Source organism: Hemitrygon akajei, chromosome 14 (genome assembly GCF_048418815.1).
Source record: "Hemitrygon akajei chromosome 14, sHemAka1.3, whole genome shotgun sequence".
In the NCBI taxonomy this organism is placed as follows: domain Eukaryota; kingdom Metazoa; phylum Chordata; class Chondrichthyes; order Myliobatiformes; family Dasyatidae; genus Hemitrygon; species Hemitrygon akajei.
In genome coordinates this window covers 29946709-29961695 of record NC_133137.1, presented here as the reverse complement: position 1 = coordinate 29961695, position 14987 = coordinate 29946709, and the positions used below count along the sequence as shown (strand labels likewise).

Here is a 14987-nt window from a genome sequence, read left to right as displayed (position 1 = left end):
ACAGATGTGGGCTTCAAGGTCTGATACAAATCCTAAAATGGTACTCAAAGGAAAACTCAACCAAGTGTTTTCATAATCAGCATTCAGTTATCATCATCAGAAATTAGCATGTGTGGTTATTGGGTTCAGCTCAATGTTTTGGTTGCCCATTTGATACACTGCCTGAAGTCTTCCCCATCAGAAAAAAAACATGTCTGTAATTTATTGAGATACAGTGCAGACTGGTCCTTCCAGCCCTTTGAGCCACGCCACCCTGCAATCCCTTGATTTAACCCTGGTCAATTTATCTACATCTTTGGACTGTGGGAGGAAACTGGAGCACCCGGAGGAAACCCACATGGTCACGGGGAGAACGTTCGAACTCTTTGCAAAGAGCAGCAGTAATTGAATCCCGATTGTTTGTACTGTAAAGCGCCATGCTAACCACTATGCTTCCATGCTTCCTATAATACTGTACAATGCTGGTGTCCATGCACTGCACAGAGGCAAAGTTCAGGACAAAATGTAAGAAAAGCCTTCTAAAATTGAGATTGATATACTATGTGGAGTGTTTTTTGTACATTTTACCCACATATCAGAAACACACCTAAAATGATTTAATCATTTCTTAATAGAGTTTAAAAAAATGTCGGATTTTCATTGTTTTGTGAATTATGTGCAAGTTCAGTCTCAAATTTCAGATGAAAACAATCAAAATTCGGTTTATTTTCACTGACACGTCATGAAATTTGTTGTTTAGCGGCAGCAGTACAGGGCAAGACATAAAAATTGTGAGTTACGGGAAGAAATATATGTAAAAATAAATGGTGCTAAAAGGGAGCAAGTTAATGAGGTCGTGTTCATGGGCCACTGAGAAATCTGAAACCAGTTGCACGTCCAACTCAAGTTATGAATGCACAACCAGAAGCAAACATTTGGGGGATTGGCAGTGTGGATTTGCCAGCTGCTGTGGGTCTGCTGGCATTTTCTGCAGTGTAGGAACTCAGTGTGTTGCAATATCAGTGCATCTTGCAGGGAAGTGTGAATAGTTGAGTTGAACACCCTGGTTTAACACCACGTTGCTGTTGGTTGGCCTCTGTTTTCATTAAACTATGTTGCCAGGCAGCCATGTTTGCAACTAATGAACCATTCAATGTTCAAAGTACATTTATTATCGAAGTATGCATACGTTATTAAAGCTTGAGTTACGTCTCCCAACAGGCAGCCACGAAACAAAAAAACCCAAAATAACCCATAAAAAAAGACCATCGAACACCCAATGTGCAGAGAAAGAGAAAAAAAACAAATCATGCAAATAATAACTAAACAATAGTTCAGCATAGAGCTCTGTAAATGCCGCAGAGCAGCAATCCTTGCCTCAGGCCTCAGCACTCCAACCTTTTCAATCTGGCCTGGTGCCTGAATCAATATCCAAAATATCGGGTTCAATTGTTTGGGTTATGAATGGTTCTTGGAGATGGAGCCTTGTTGAATCCTGAGAAGGACCTGTATTGTCCATAAGTCATTAAAGATAGTTTTATTTAATTCCATAAAAGGAATTAATTATTATTCATCATTGCTTTATTTAATCATGCAGAATTGTGTGAAATCTAATTAACAATAAATAATTCCTTCTGCCACGAAGTCCTGTGAGGTTCAATGCAAATAGATACTGGCCCTTCATTTTAATAAATGGTTTGCAATAAACTTTATAATACAATAGGTTATAGGTTATATAACCTATAAATAGGTTTATAAAACAATAGGTCCATAGTCAAGTCACCAATAAAGAAGGAACTTGGTATTCATGTGCATGAATTTTCACTGTCACATTGTGTTTTGTTTATATCAGTCTGGTTTACTTATAGGGACTCTGAAAGCTCTAATGAGAAACGTTGTTAAGTATTAATTACAGCCACATTCCATTTAATTAGAAATTGTTCCAAAAAAATGTAATTAATGCGCTTCGATGTTGGTTTGCTGCGTTCAAGTACTTTAGATAGAGATAAGTGGATTTTCATATTTAAAGATCATATAAATTTGCTAGGGCTGGCACATGGCATGATGAAAGAAAAAAAATGACAGTTTTGTGGAGGATCTAAAAATAGAGCAGATAAGATTGTCTCAGCAGTGAGAGTAGCTGAGTCTTCAGTATATTTAATGAGTCTCCAGGCACCGTGCTGTCAAGTAATTTAGTGTTTATAGTAAGCAGGTTTCAGCATTTTAGTGCCTTCTGAAGTTTATTATCTGTAGTGTTCTGTGAGAGAAAGAGCTATTTGTCTTTGTCTCTGTGTTTCTTTTTCTGTCTTTGTCCCTACATCAAATGTGCCTTTTATATGTCCTCGTATGTAACTATGTAGACAAAATAAATCAGGGTAAAAGGGCACAGATCCTGGTGGATATCACGCATTTGGGAAAATTGCTGGGTAGTTTAATCATTGGTGTCATTGTATTATGAGGGTTAAAATATCATTTGCATCTCATGCCCCACTCCAAAGAAGTATACTGGATTGATGCCGAGACAGCGGGCTGTGATATTTGTTCAGTTGCATGGGGAACTTTTGCAACATGCAATAACTCAGAGTAAATTTGACGCATGTATTACTGGAGCTTGAGTACAGATTCCATCCACATCGAAAATTTAAAAATGATAATTGAGTGGGGGGGGGGGGGAATTGGAGCTGCCCTAACATATATATTTATTTATGGAGATTATGAGCAGGCCCTTCCGGCCCTTCGACTTGCTCCACGCAGCAACCCCCAATTTAATCCTAGTCTAATTACAGGACAATTTACAATGACCTTCCAACCGGACTGTGGGAGGAAGTCGGAGCATCTGGAGGAAGCCCATGCAATCAAGAGGAGAACGTACAAACTCTTTATAGGCAGCGGCGGAATTGAACCCAGATCACTGGTTCTGTAAAGTGTTGTGCTGACACTATGCTACCGTGCCAAAATTGAATTCAGCTCTTTGGAAGTGTATTGATAGTGCAGATGCTTCTGTGTTAAACTGGGAAATAAACCCTAGTATTGATCAATGACACCAATCATTGAACTTTGATTGCATATTGAAGAATTATGGTTAGAACACGAGACTTTGGTTATAAACATGAGGAAGCCTGCAGCTGCTGGAAATCCAAAGGAACACACACACAAAATGATGGTGAACCTCAGCAGGTCAGGCAGCATCTACGGAAATGAAAAAATAATTGATGTTTCCATCCAAGGCCCTTCTTCAGGACTGAGGAGGAAGGGGGAAGATGCCTGAATAAAAAGGGGGGGAGGGGAAGGAGGATAGCTAGAAGGTGATGGCTGAAGCCAGCTGGGTGGGAAAGGTAAAGGGCTGGAGAGGAAAGAATCCGGTAGGAGAGGAGAGTGGACCATAGGAGAAAGGGAAGGAGGAAGGGATCCAGAAGGAGGTGATAGGCAGGTGAGAAGAGGTAAGAGGCCAGAGCAGAAAATAGAAGAAGAGGGGAGGGGGAGGGAGACTTTGATTGCTTACTGGCATTCACATTAACTGAAGATTAGAAGATTCCAAACTCTCTCTTTGTGGAATTTGATCCTGTTTGAACCAAGTTATGCAAGTTTGGATGGGCCTGATGTGTTTCTCACTCATTCTTTGAGGTAAATCAGCGACAACTTCAAGAATTTCTGACTTACTGATGGATATGGCAGCAGTAGTAACGCTGACTCTGACAGGTCACATTAACTCGGGTAACAAAGTGAAACATTCAGACTAATTAATGCATCAGAATTTTCAGGTCAATTTATCTCGCACTAATTATATTATTTCTTTAAAGGATTGACAATAGATATGCCACATTTTGTAGTATAATGAGCAATTGCAAAGTTTAGGGCACATCCTTTTCTTTAACCTTCAACATGTCTATGTTTCAGGAGTACTGACTCGAGCGTTGACTGGTAATTAATGTCAGAATTTATACAGAAATAATGTCAGAGTAAATGTTCATATGAGGGGGATTTTTCTTTCTGTTTCGATACTAATTATGATAAAAATTACAGTCTCTCTTGAAGGGTACCAATGAGGAGTAGTAGTTGAGGAGAGCAAGAATTGGCCTTTAGGAAGTTATTCTCAAATTATGTGAGTACTACAACAACATTGACCAGATGGAGCTTCTGAGTGACCTGTCATCCCCAAGGTCCCACCACAGGCCCAGCAACACTTGTTCCATTGTTGCATTGATCAGTAACTAACAATTGATTCCGTATTTCAGGAAGATCATCAAAACCTAAAATAGGTGGTCTACCGTCAGCTTACTGTGAGGTTTTCAAAGGATGTGATGGTATACTCCAGACAGTCTGCATAATTTTATGTACTCAGAATCAGGATCAGGTTTAATATCACCGGCATCTGTTGTGATATTTGTTAACTTAGCAGCAGCAGTGCAATTCAATATATAGGGAGTAAAACTGAATTGTGGTATGTATATTTATGTATATCAAATAGTTAAATAAGTAGTGCAAAACAGAAATAAACAAAGTGGTGAGGAAGTGTTCACGGGTTCAATGTCCATTCAGAAATCAGATGGCAGAGGGAAAGAAGCTGTTTCTGAATCACTGAGTGTGTGTCTTCAGGCTTCTGTACCTCCTTCTTGATGGTACCAATGAGAACAGGGCATGTCCCGGGTGATGTGGGTTCTTAATGAAAGATGTTGCCTTTTTGAGGCACTGTTCCTTGAAGATGTCTTGGATACTATGGAGGCTAGTGCCCATGAGGAAAGTTTGACTAATTTTACAGCTCTTTAAAGCTTACTTTGATCCTATGCAGTAGGTACCCTCCCCCATACCAGATGGTAATGGAGCCTGTCAGATTGCTCTTCATGGTACATTGTAGAAATTTTCAAGTGTTTTAGGTGACATCCCAAATCTCCTCAAACTCAGAATGAAATATAGTCGCCATCTTGCCTTCTTTATAGCTGCATCGAAAGATTGGGACCAGGTTAAGTCCTCTGAGGTATTAACACCCAGGAACTTGAAGCTGCTTACTGGGTAATTGCGGTGTAGTGGCCAATTCTAACCACACCAAACTGCCACTGCTGGCAACCCCCCAACAGAATTTGTTATACTTGTATAATGCACCCTCAGCCCCATTGATGATTGTTCCAAAAGTCAAAGATATGTATTTGATTCCTTATTAACAATTAGCAAACATACAATCATGAAGTGAGGAAACTTAAGCATACCCAAGTTAAGCGTAAGTTAAGCGTAATTGAGCGGTCAACAAAAGATATGACATCTATCAGTCCCCAGTTGCAAGGACAAAGCCTGAAGATGTAACTTATTCCCATCGCTTTACCATGCCCCCACTTAAGTGACTAGTTACCACAGTAAACGCGCAACACAGAATACAATGCAGATGGAAAACAGATGCGTGGCTCCTACATGCAGTTTGATTAATCATTTTGGGGGATTAAAGGTTAGGCAAAGAAACTGTAGTTGATTGAAAAATAGTAAATTTTCTCAAGAGCATTCAAAATCTGATTAAAACATGGTTTAACATCTGTCAAATGAGCAAAAATGCATCTATATTCTTTATAATATTGGGGCTCTTGATAATGTAAATATTGTAATGTGTAAGTCATATGTGCTGCACTTTGAGACTATTGCAATAAAGCGGTAGAAAGACTTGTTAAATAAGATTACGTTGTGCGTTAATCATTGAGGTCTGTGGCATGACAACATGAATGTTTCTTGAAGGAAGGATATCTCTGCTTGCATTGATTGCTGCATATTCCTAATTTGGTTCTAGCTTAATGCTATCTCATTTGTATGTCATCCTGCTCAACTGCACACCAAAGCCCTTCTCTCCTATCGCAATATACCTTTTGATGTTTTTCCGTTCTGTTGTCTCTTTACTGTCATATTAGAATTGGTCATTGCCAAAACCCCCAGACTCTTTCATCTACTCCAAGGCACATACGGTGCTTCCAGGGCCACAGAAATTCTCAGTTACACCCTAAGTTGACTTTGCTCTTTTCTAATTTTGACATCCTAAAATCTTGTAAAATCTTTACTCTCTCCTTATTAATCTTATCTAATGACTTAGGTCTTTGCTCTCTCAAACACGCCAATTGCATAATGGAGCAAATCTGGCACCAAGCTCGTTCAGCCTTTCATCAGTAAGTTTTGTTTGTACTGTGCCAAGGTCAGCAGGCCTTATTGGCTCTGCCAAGGCAACCTGGGTCTTTTCCCTGTCTTCAGCTGACTCGTTAAATCTCTATCTCCACCCTTGCTGCCATTGTTAGCTCCATATTTATAGCCTAGCCTCACCAGCACCCTCTGCCTCTGAACATCACCAGATGAGGCAGAATTAAAATTGACTCTTTTGTTTTCTCATTTTTCAATCAAACCTTTCTCCTAAAATTCATCCTTGAAAACAGGGAAGCAGTGATTTGCGGTCATGGATTATTAGCATACTAATGCAGAGATGGGTAATTGTTCAAATGTTTGAAATCACACAGGATATTAAGGATATTTTCCCATTAGCAAGTGGTTTAAAAAATCATAACTGCAATCAAAATTGAATTAATAATTAAGTATCTTTAAGTTGTTGGATTGAAGGTTTGAATTGATTGCAGTACTAAGCTTTGTGCTGTAGTCATTCAATCAACTTTCTTCTCAAGCTGCTCTCCTATATTCAAATATCTATTATTACTTAGTTATTAAGGAAATTTAAAAACCTTTCAATGTAAGACAAAAACATTTCTTTCCTTTAGTTACGGAATAATAAAGGACAGTTTTCTATCCCAGGAGATTCAACACAATTACAATTTTTCTTTTGAAGAATACAATGTACAAGATGCAGGGCAGAAAACCACCTCATCCACCTTACACACTCTTCTTCCCCATCTCCAATTTGCCCTCTCTTTCTTCCCCGTCTCCACTTCGCCTTCTCTTTGCCTTCCCCCCCAATCATTTTGCCCGCTCTTCCCCACCCCACCTTTTCCTTTCTTTCTTCCTCCCCCCACTGCCAGTGTTTCTCAGTTTTCTTTTACCCCGTATCTCGTTGTCTGTGTCACAGCTCCCCTTCCATAATCAACACTCTCCATTCTTCACCCCTTACCTCAACCCAACCCTCTTCAGCTCTTCTTCCCTTATTTAAGATATATAGTATTTTAACAAAAAGCCAGGCAGGCATTTGGGGTGTGGGAGTCATGGGAAACAAAGATAAACACTCAGAACTGAGATTCAACACAGCTGTTCCTTTGGGGTAACATCCTAAATTCCCCCAAGTTGTTGTATTTAAATATTGGAAGCTGAAGAGTTAAATTGCCCAATTTGTTGTTAGCTATTCTGGTCCTCATGGCCACAAGACATAGAAGCAAAATTAGGTCATTTGGCCCATCGAAATCTGATCTGCCATTCCTTCATGGCTGATTTATTTTCTCTCACAGTCCCATTCTCCTTCCTTATCCCTGTAACTTTTGACACTCTTACTAATCAAGAGCTTATCAACCTCTTGCCTAAATGTACCTAATGACTTGGCTTCCACAGCCATCTATGCCAATCAGTTCTAGAGATTCAACACCCTCTGACAAAAGAGATTACTCCTCAGCTCTGTTTTAAAGGTACCTCCTTGTATTCTGAGGCTGTACCGTCTGGTCCTAGATTCTCCAAATTTAGGAAACATCCATGGTCTAGGTCTTTAAATATTTGATATGTTTCAATGAGATCCACCCCCCCACCCCCCCCGTTCATCTAAACTCCAGTGAGTACAGGTCTAGAGTCATCAAATGCTTCTAAATTTTAACCCTTTCATTCCTTGGATAATTTTCGTGAACCTCTTCTGGGCCCTCTCCAATGCCAGCACATCCTTTCTTAGATAAGGGGCTCAGAATTGCTCACAATACTCCATGTGCAGTTCGACCAATGCCTGAAAAAGCCCCAGCATTACATCCTTTCTTGTATTTTCTAGTGTTCTCAAAATGAATGCTAATGTTGCATTTGTCTTCCTTACCGCCCATTCAACCTGCAAGGTAACTTTTAGGGAATCCTGCATGAGGACTCCCAAATCCCTATGCACCTCTGATTTCTGAATTTGCTCTCCTTGTAGAAAATAGTTTACACTCTTATTCCTTCAATCAAAGTGCATGACTGTACACTTTCTGACTCTGCATTCTCCCTGCCACTTTGTTGCTTCTTCTTTTCATCTGTCAAGTTCTTCTGCATAATCCCTGTTCGTCTGCATTGCCTGCCCCTCCACTGATCTTTGTATTATCTGTGAATTTGGCTACAAAGCCATCAATTCCGTCATTCAAATCATTAATATACAAAGTGAAATGAAGTGGTCCTAACACTAACCCTGCGGAACACCACTTGTCACCAGCAGTCAACCAGAAAAAGTCCCCGCTTAACCACATTGGGAATGTGAAAGAGCCTTTAATGCAGAAATGCCTTGAATTTTTCTACTTGCACAAATCCATGTCTTGCAATTTTCACCCTTGGGGAAATACGGTGTGTAATGGTATTGTATTGGCCTAAATTTGATGCAAAAAATCTTAATTATAGACTCAGCGAGAAGGAGAATATACAGGACAAGTGGAACAAATCACAACACTGTGTGGCACAAATTGGGATATATGTGCATTTTTGGCCTTTGAAGAGAGTGGAATGAAGCTTGTGAGCTTTGATTCTTGGTATTATGGCATCAAGTTGAAAGAAAGGACATGATATTGAATGTGATTTCATGAAAAATGTAAAAAGCACTGGGAAAAAGTGGAAGTATGTACATGTAGACCAAAGTGTGGACTTCGGGGCAGCAAATTTGAGGGAAAACATTCAAGGGTCCATTAAAGCAAAATGTGGAAATTATAATCAGTTGATTGGTTTTCAAGAAACTATCTAGAAATTTTTTATTTTTCTTACCTATCTCCTATTTGGTTTATAATTAATGAATGGTGGAAAAAAAAGAGAAATCATGCTCATTAAGTAAGAAACAGATATTTTGAGTTAGATTTCCCCAGTGTCATGTGAACATAGCTGAAGTAAAAAGCTGTAGATCAGGAGTTCCCAACCTGGGGTCCACGGATCTCTTGCTTAATGGTATAAAAAAGGTTGGGAATCCCTGTTTTAGAAAATGTCCGGTGATGATGGAGCTGGGTAGAGCTCTTGAGGATATTCTGCTAGATTCTGAGCAGTATTTAAGAAAAGGTTTCTGTATGGAGGTTAAGAATTTTATTCGAGTCAGTGATGGAATGGAATTGTGAAAGTGGCTTCATGGCCACATTACCTCTGCTAATTCAATTCATTATTTTTCGAGTCTTCATTGACTCAAAATGTTCGGATGTTTTTATGTTTTTTAAACCCTCTGTGTTTTAGTTTTCACAGAAAAAAAGCATTTATGGCTTAAATGTTTAAAATATACTGCTTAAGACATTACGGGCATAAGTTCAGGTATTTGTCTGTGTTTATGACCCTTTCAGGGTCTCACATGGGGGTTCCCAACCTGGGGCCCACGACCCTCTCGGTTAATGGTAGGGGTCCGTGGCATAAAATGAAGGTTGGGAACCCCTGGTCTAGTGGGTGATGGTCAGAGAATTCCAATGATTGTTGCCCTTCGCTGACTAATTCCAAAAGGTTAGCATTACCTTTGTGCCATCACAGCACAGGAATAGTGAATGGTGTGGGCCAAAACGTTTTAAACGAACAAATCAGTAACTCAGACAAAATGGCAGGTGATATAAAAAAATACAGTTGTGGGAAGAAAAGTGGGAAGTGAACCAGAAATCATTACCCTAGGTGGAATACTCTTGAGCCTAAAGACAAACATCTGGAAGTAATTAACTGATGAATGATGTGCTAATCTCACAGGGATAGGTTTATATGTAGAAGGAGGAGAATGACAGGTATTTAAAATATTACGGAGTCAAGGAGATGGAGAAAGCAGGAAAATTGTTTGGAGGCCAGGAATGAATTAGCCATGTCTTTGAACGGTGGAGCAGGCACAGGGGCCCATTTGGCCTCCTCCTGCTCCCGCGTCTTACGTTAAGAGACTCAGATGCTAATTACGGGTAGAAGCTGTCAATTACAATGCCGCTGTTTCTCTTCGCAGGCATACTTCCGACAGGGTGTTGCTCTCCAGTATCTCGGCCGCCATGCAGATGCGCTGGCTGCATTTGCGTCAGGGCTGGCTCAAGACCCAAAAAGCTTGCAGCTGCTGGTCGGGATGGTGGAAGCCGCCATGAAGTCCCCATTACGAGGTAAGGACAATATACAGGTCACATGTTACTCATCACATTACAGTCATCCTACAACTGTGTCCTCCAAGGTAGGCCAAATTCTTCAAACCTCTTTGTATAGACTCTTGAATCGTACTTAATTTTTATTTTCTTCAGTTCTTCTTCCTGTTCATTTATCGTCATTTTTGATTTCGCAGTTCAAGGTAAATTTTTATTATCAGAGTACATAGATGTCACTATATCCAACACTGAGATTGATCTTCTTCTGGGCATACTCATAAATTGAAACAGAATAATAACCACAACAGAATGAGTGGAAGACTGCCCAACTCGGGTGTTCAACCAGACAGCAGAAGACAACAAACTGTGCAAATACAAAAATAAGAAATAATAATAATAATAATAAATAAATAAATAAACAATAATGATTGAGAATATGAGATAAAGAGTTCTTGAAAGTAAGTCTGTTGGTTGTTGGAACATTTCAATGATGGGGCGAGTGAAGTTAACCCCTCTGTTTCAAGAGCCTGATAGTTGAGGGGTAGTAACCATTCCTGAACCTGAGTCCCTTGAAATAAAGCATAGAAAGTAATCCACCCAGATGCATCAGTGCCTAGTATGGCGCTGTACACAAGATGGCGAGAAATTGGAGAAGTTTATGAACACGGCCTAGTCCATCACATAAAATAATGGCCTTCCCTCCATTAACTCTGTCTACACTTCCTGCTGTCTTGAGAAAGCAACCTCTTTCTAAAGCCCTCCCACCCCAGTTATTCTCTCTTCTCCCCACTTCCATTGGGCAGAAGTTGAATACACGTACCACCGGGCTCAAGGACAGATTCTGTCCCACTGTTATAAGATTCCTGATTGGATCTCTTCTGTAACTGTAACACTATATTTGGCATTCTGTATTATTTTGTTGTATGTACTGTATGTATGTAAGGAATGATCTGTCTGGTGGTATGCAAACAAAGCTTTCATTGTGTCTCAGAACATGTGACAGTCATAAACCGATCACTTGTTTGTTAACCTCAGTGAGGACAAAACTACAATTATATGGAGTATATTGCAAACAAGTATATCAAAAGAAGCACATCGTCAGTAATAAACCGTGAAATTGTTGATCAAAGTTTCAAAGAACATTTAATGTTGGAGTATGTATATAGTATGCAACCTGAAATTCATCCTCTTCACGGGCATCCATAAAACAAAGAAATCCTGTAGGACAATAGAAACAATGAAGCCCCAAAGTTACGCTCCCCTTCCCTTTACACAAGCAGCAGTAAAAGCATTGACCCCCCCTCACCCCACCCACACCAGCAGAAACACTGACCCCCCCATCCCCCACCATGCGAGCAGCAGCAGAAGCACCAAAGAGTCCATTCATCCAGAGTCCATCAAACTACAGTTTACAAACCAGCACTTTGGTATCTTCGACAATCTCTCTCTCTCTCTCTCTCTCTCTCTCTCTCTCTCTCTCTCTCTCTCTCTCTCTCTCTCTCTCTCTCTCTCCTCTCTCTCTCTCTCTCTCTCTCCTCTCCCCTCTCTCCCTCTCTCCCTCTCTCCCTCTCTCCCTCTCTCCCTCTCTCCCTCTCTCCCTCTCTCCCTCTCTCCCTCTCTCCCTCTCTCCCTCTCTCTCTCTCTCTCTCTCTCTCTCTCTCTCTCTCTCTCTCTCTCCCTCCCTCCCTCCCTCCCTCCCTCCCTCTCTCTTCGCCCCCCCCCCCCTCACACACACACACATACAACAATGGAGGGAGAGGGGTCACTCCCGCACATTGAGAGCGGAGACAAGCAACTCGCTGTTCCGAAGCTACAATCTTCCATGTCACTTCTCCAAGCCCCCAGCCTTGTCTTGAGGACTGCCAGGCTCTCTCTCTCCATTGGGAGGGACGGGGAGAGGGAGGAAAACAAAAGAAGAAAAGAAAGGGAAAAAACAGTGGCATTCCTCCAATAGCACCCGGCGATTAGCAGATACACTGTCTGCTGTCTCAATGTTCTGGTCTCGATGTTTCAGTCTCCCACTACACTTCAGTCAGTCGGGAAGGGATTTCACCATGACTCACGGTTATGTACTCCCATGGAAGGTACACATACACACACACTTTGTGTGATATTGCATGTGTACTCAACCTGTGAACATCTTGGAAAATCATGTATAATCTTCTTGCTTGAATGCCCACCTGTACCAGGGAAGCATTGGTTCACCAAAGTGGATATATATCAATTATTTATGCTTGACTTTGAATTATTATTTTCAACAAAATAAGCATTTAGTTTTTATGGATAACCTGACTGTTAAACTGTAACTGCTGTTGTGCAAGACAGCATTTGTGCAGTTTCGTGTTGTAGATTTAAAAGATGAATCTCAAAACTTTACTGCTCAGTGAAGGTTTCCCATCATCAGACCTTGTTCTCCTTTGCCAGAATTTTGCACTTCTCTAAGAACTCCCTGTAGCGCAATGATGGCTCCTGATCTTCTTTGCTATCAATCATCTTGTGTTTCCTTCTTTCAATAAACGAAAGGAGCTTATGGATTTATTTTACAGAGGAAGTATTTTCTACTGATTTTCTTTGCTCAGATTCTTCCAGACTGCACTTTTGTTCCAAGTTCTTATGCTGTATCATTCTCTTCTATTTCCTCTGTTGGGTCAATCCAAATACTACTTCATGTTTACTTAAACTTCTCTTCTTAGTCTCTGTGCTAACCTAAGTGATTTCTTCCCCACATTTGTTTTGTCCCTTTCCTATACCTTGATTCCTCTGCCATTGCCTCCAAAGTCCTTTAACATAGATAGATACTTTATTGATTTCATAGGAAATTACAGTATCACAGTAGCATTACGAGTGCACAGATATACAAATATCAGAAGAGAAGTAAGAAAGAATAAAAAAAGTTACCTTAAAAGTAAGATGTACACGATTTACAAGTCAAAGATTACCAAGTTCAAAGATTTCCAAGTTCACACTGATAAGATGGTAGTATTATACAGTAATGGGTGCATATTCACACCATCCAGATAAGAAGTGATGCTGGTATTGCACAGAGTGTGGTAAACAGAGTTTAAACAGAGCTCTGGTAAACAGAGGTTAACAGTAGTCTAACAGGAGGGGGTCATCACTTCAACGCCTATAGGTTCACTCATTATAGAGCCTAATGGCCAAGGGTAAGAATGACCTCATATAGCGCTCTTTGGAAAAGTACAGTTGTCTTAGTCTGTTACTAAAAGTGCTCCTCTGTTCAGCTAAGGTGGTGTGCAAAGGTTGAGAAACATTGTCCAGAATTGTCAGGATTTTCCATAGGGTCCTTTGTTCTACCTCAGCCTCCAATATGTACAGTTTGACCCTCATAACAGAGCCAGACTTTCTAATCAGTTTATTGAGTCTTTTGACATCACCCATGCTGATGCCATTGCCCCGGCACACCACCGCATAGAAGGTTGTACTGGTGACAGCAGACTGGTAGAGCACGTGAAGGAAAGGCCTGTACACTCCAGAGGACCTCAGTCTTCTCAGGAAGTAGGGGTGACTCTAGCCCTTGTTGCACAAAGCCTCTGTGTTGGTGCTGCACTTAAGTCTATTCTCTGGGTGCACCCCCAGGTACTTGTAGGTACTCACCACTAATATTAACAGGGAGCAGTACAGGCTTGGTCTTCCTAAAATCCATCACCATCTTCCTTGTCTTACTGATATTGAGCTGCAGATGACTCAGCTTGCACCATTTGACAAAGTCCTTCACCAGGGCCCTGTATTCATTCTCCTGTCCTCCCTTTATACACCCACCTATTGCTGAGTCATCAGAGAATTTCTGCAGATGACATGACATACAGAGATATATCTATTTTTCCCTTGTGGGCCATGCTGCATCTGATTCCAAGGCAAGCTTTTGTTAAGAAAAGTCTGAATTTCAAAGTAAATTTATTATCAAAGTACATTTATATTACCATATACAATCCTCAGATTTATTTTCTTGTGGGTATACTCAAAAAATCTATAGAATAATAACCATAACAAGATCAATGAAAGACTGCCCAACATGGGCGTTCAACCAGATTGCAGAAGACAGCAGCTTGGCAGCTTGAAAGTGTGGAGAATTGGCGAGATCTTAGGGTCACAGGATACTCAAAGCTGCTGTGCAGGTTGACAGTGTTGTTAAGAAGGCGTGTGGTATGTTGGCCCTCATCAACCAAGCGATTGAGTTCAAGAGCCATGAGGTAATGTTACAGCTATATAAGACCTTAGTTAGACCCTACTTGGAGTTCTTGTTCAGTTCTTGTCACCTCATTACAGGAAAGATGTAGATGCTGCAGAGATAATTCAGAGGAGATTTACAAGGATGTTGCCTGGATTGGAGAGCATGCCTTATGAGAATAGGTTGAGTGAACTTGGCCTTTTCACCTTGGAGCGACAGAGAATGAGAGGTGATCTGATAGAGATGTACAAGATGATGTGAGGCATTGATCGTGTGGATAGCCAGAGGCTTTTTCCCAGGGCTGAAGTGGCTAACGTGAGGGGCGTAGTTTTAAGGTGCTTGGAAGTAGGTATTGGGGATGATAGATCTAGGTTTTTCACACAGATTGGTAGGTTCATGGAATGCATGGCCAGCGAAGGTGGTAGAGGCAGATCTAATAGGGTCTTTAAAGAGCCTCCTAGATAGGTATATGGAGCTTAGAAAAATAGAGGGCTATGTGGTAGGGAGATTCTAGGCAGCTTCTAGAGTAGGTTACATGGTCAGCACAACATTGTGGGCTGAAGGGTCTGTAATGTACTGTAGATTTTCTATGTTCGTTGTTCTATATAACAAGCTGCAAA

At 40.7% G+C, this 14987-nt stretch overlaps 1 protein-coding gene across 5 annotated transcripts in view; it reads left to right on the top strand.

The window, feature by feature from the left end:
- The window catches only part of ttc28 (tetratricopeptide repeat domain 28), an 891459-nt gene that overhangs the window by 500781 nt on the left and 375691 nt on the right, over window positions 1-14987 (top strand). For all 5 annotated transcript variants that reach the window (XM_073065729.1, XM_073065727.1, XM_073065728.1 and 2 more), the window contains one exon: window positions 10052-10199. In XM_073065729.1, the coding sequence (XP_072921830.1) occupies window positions 10052-10199 (148 nt within the window). The remainder of the gene's footprint in view (window positions 1-10051; window positions 10200-14987) is intronic.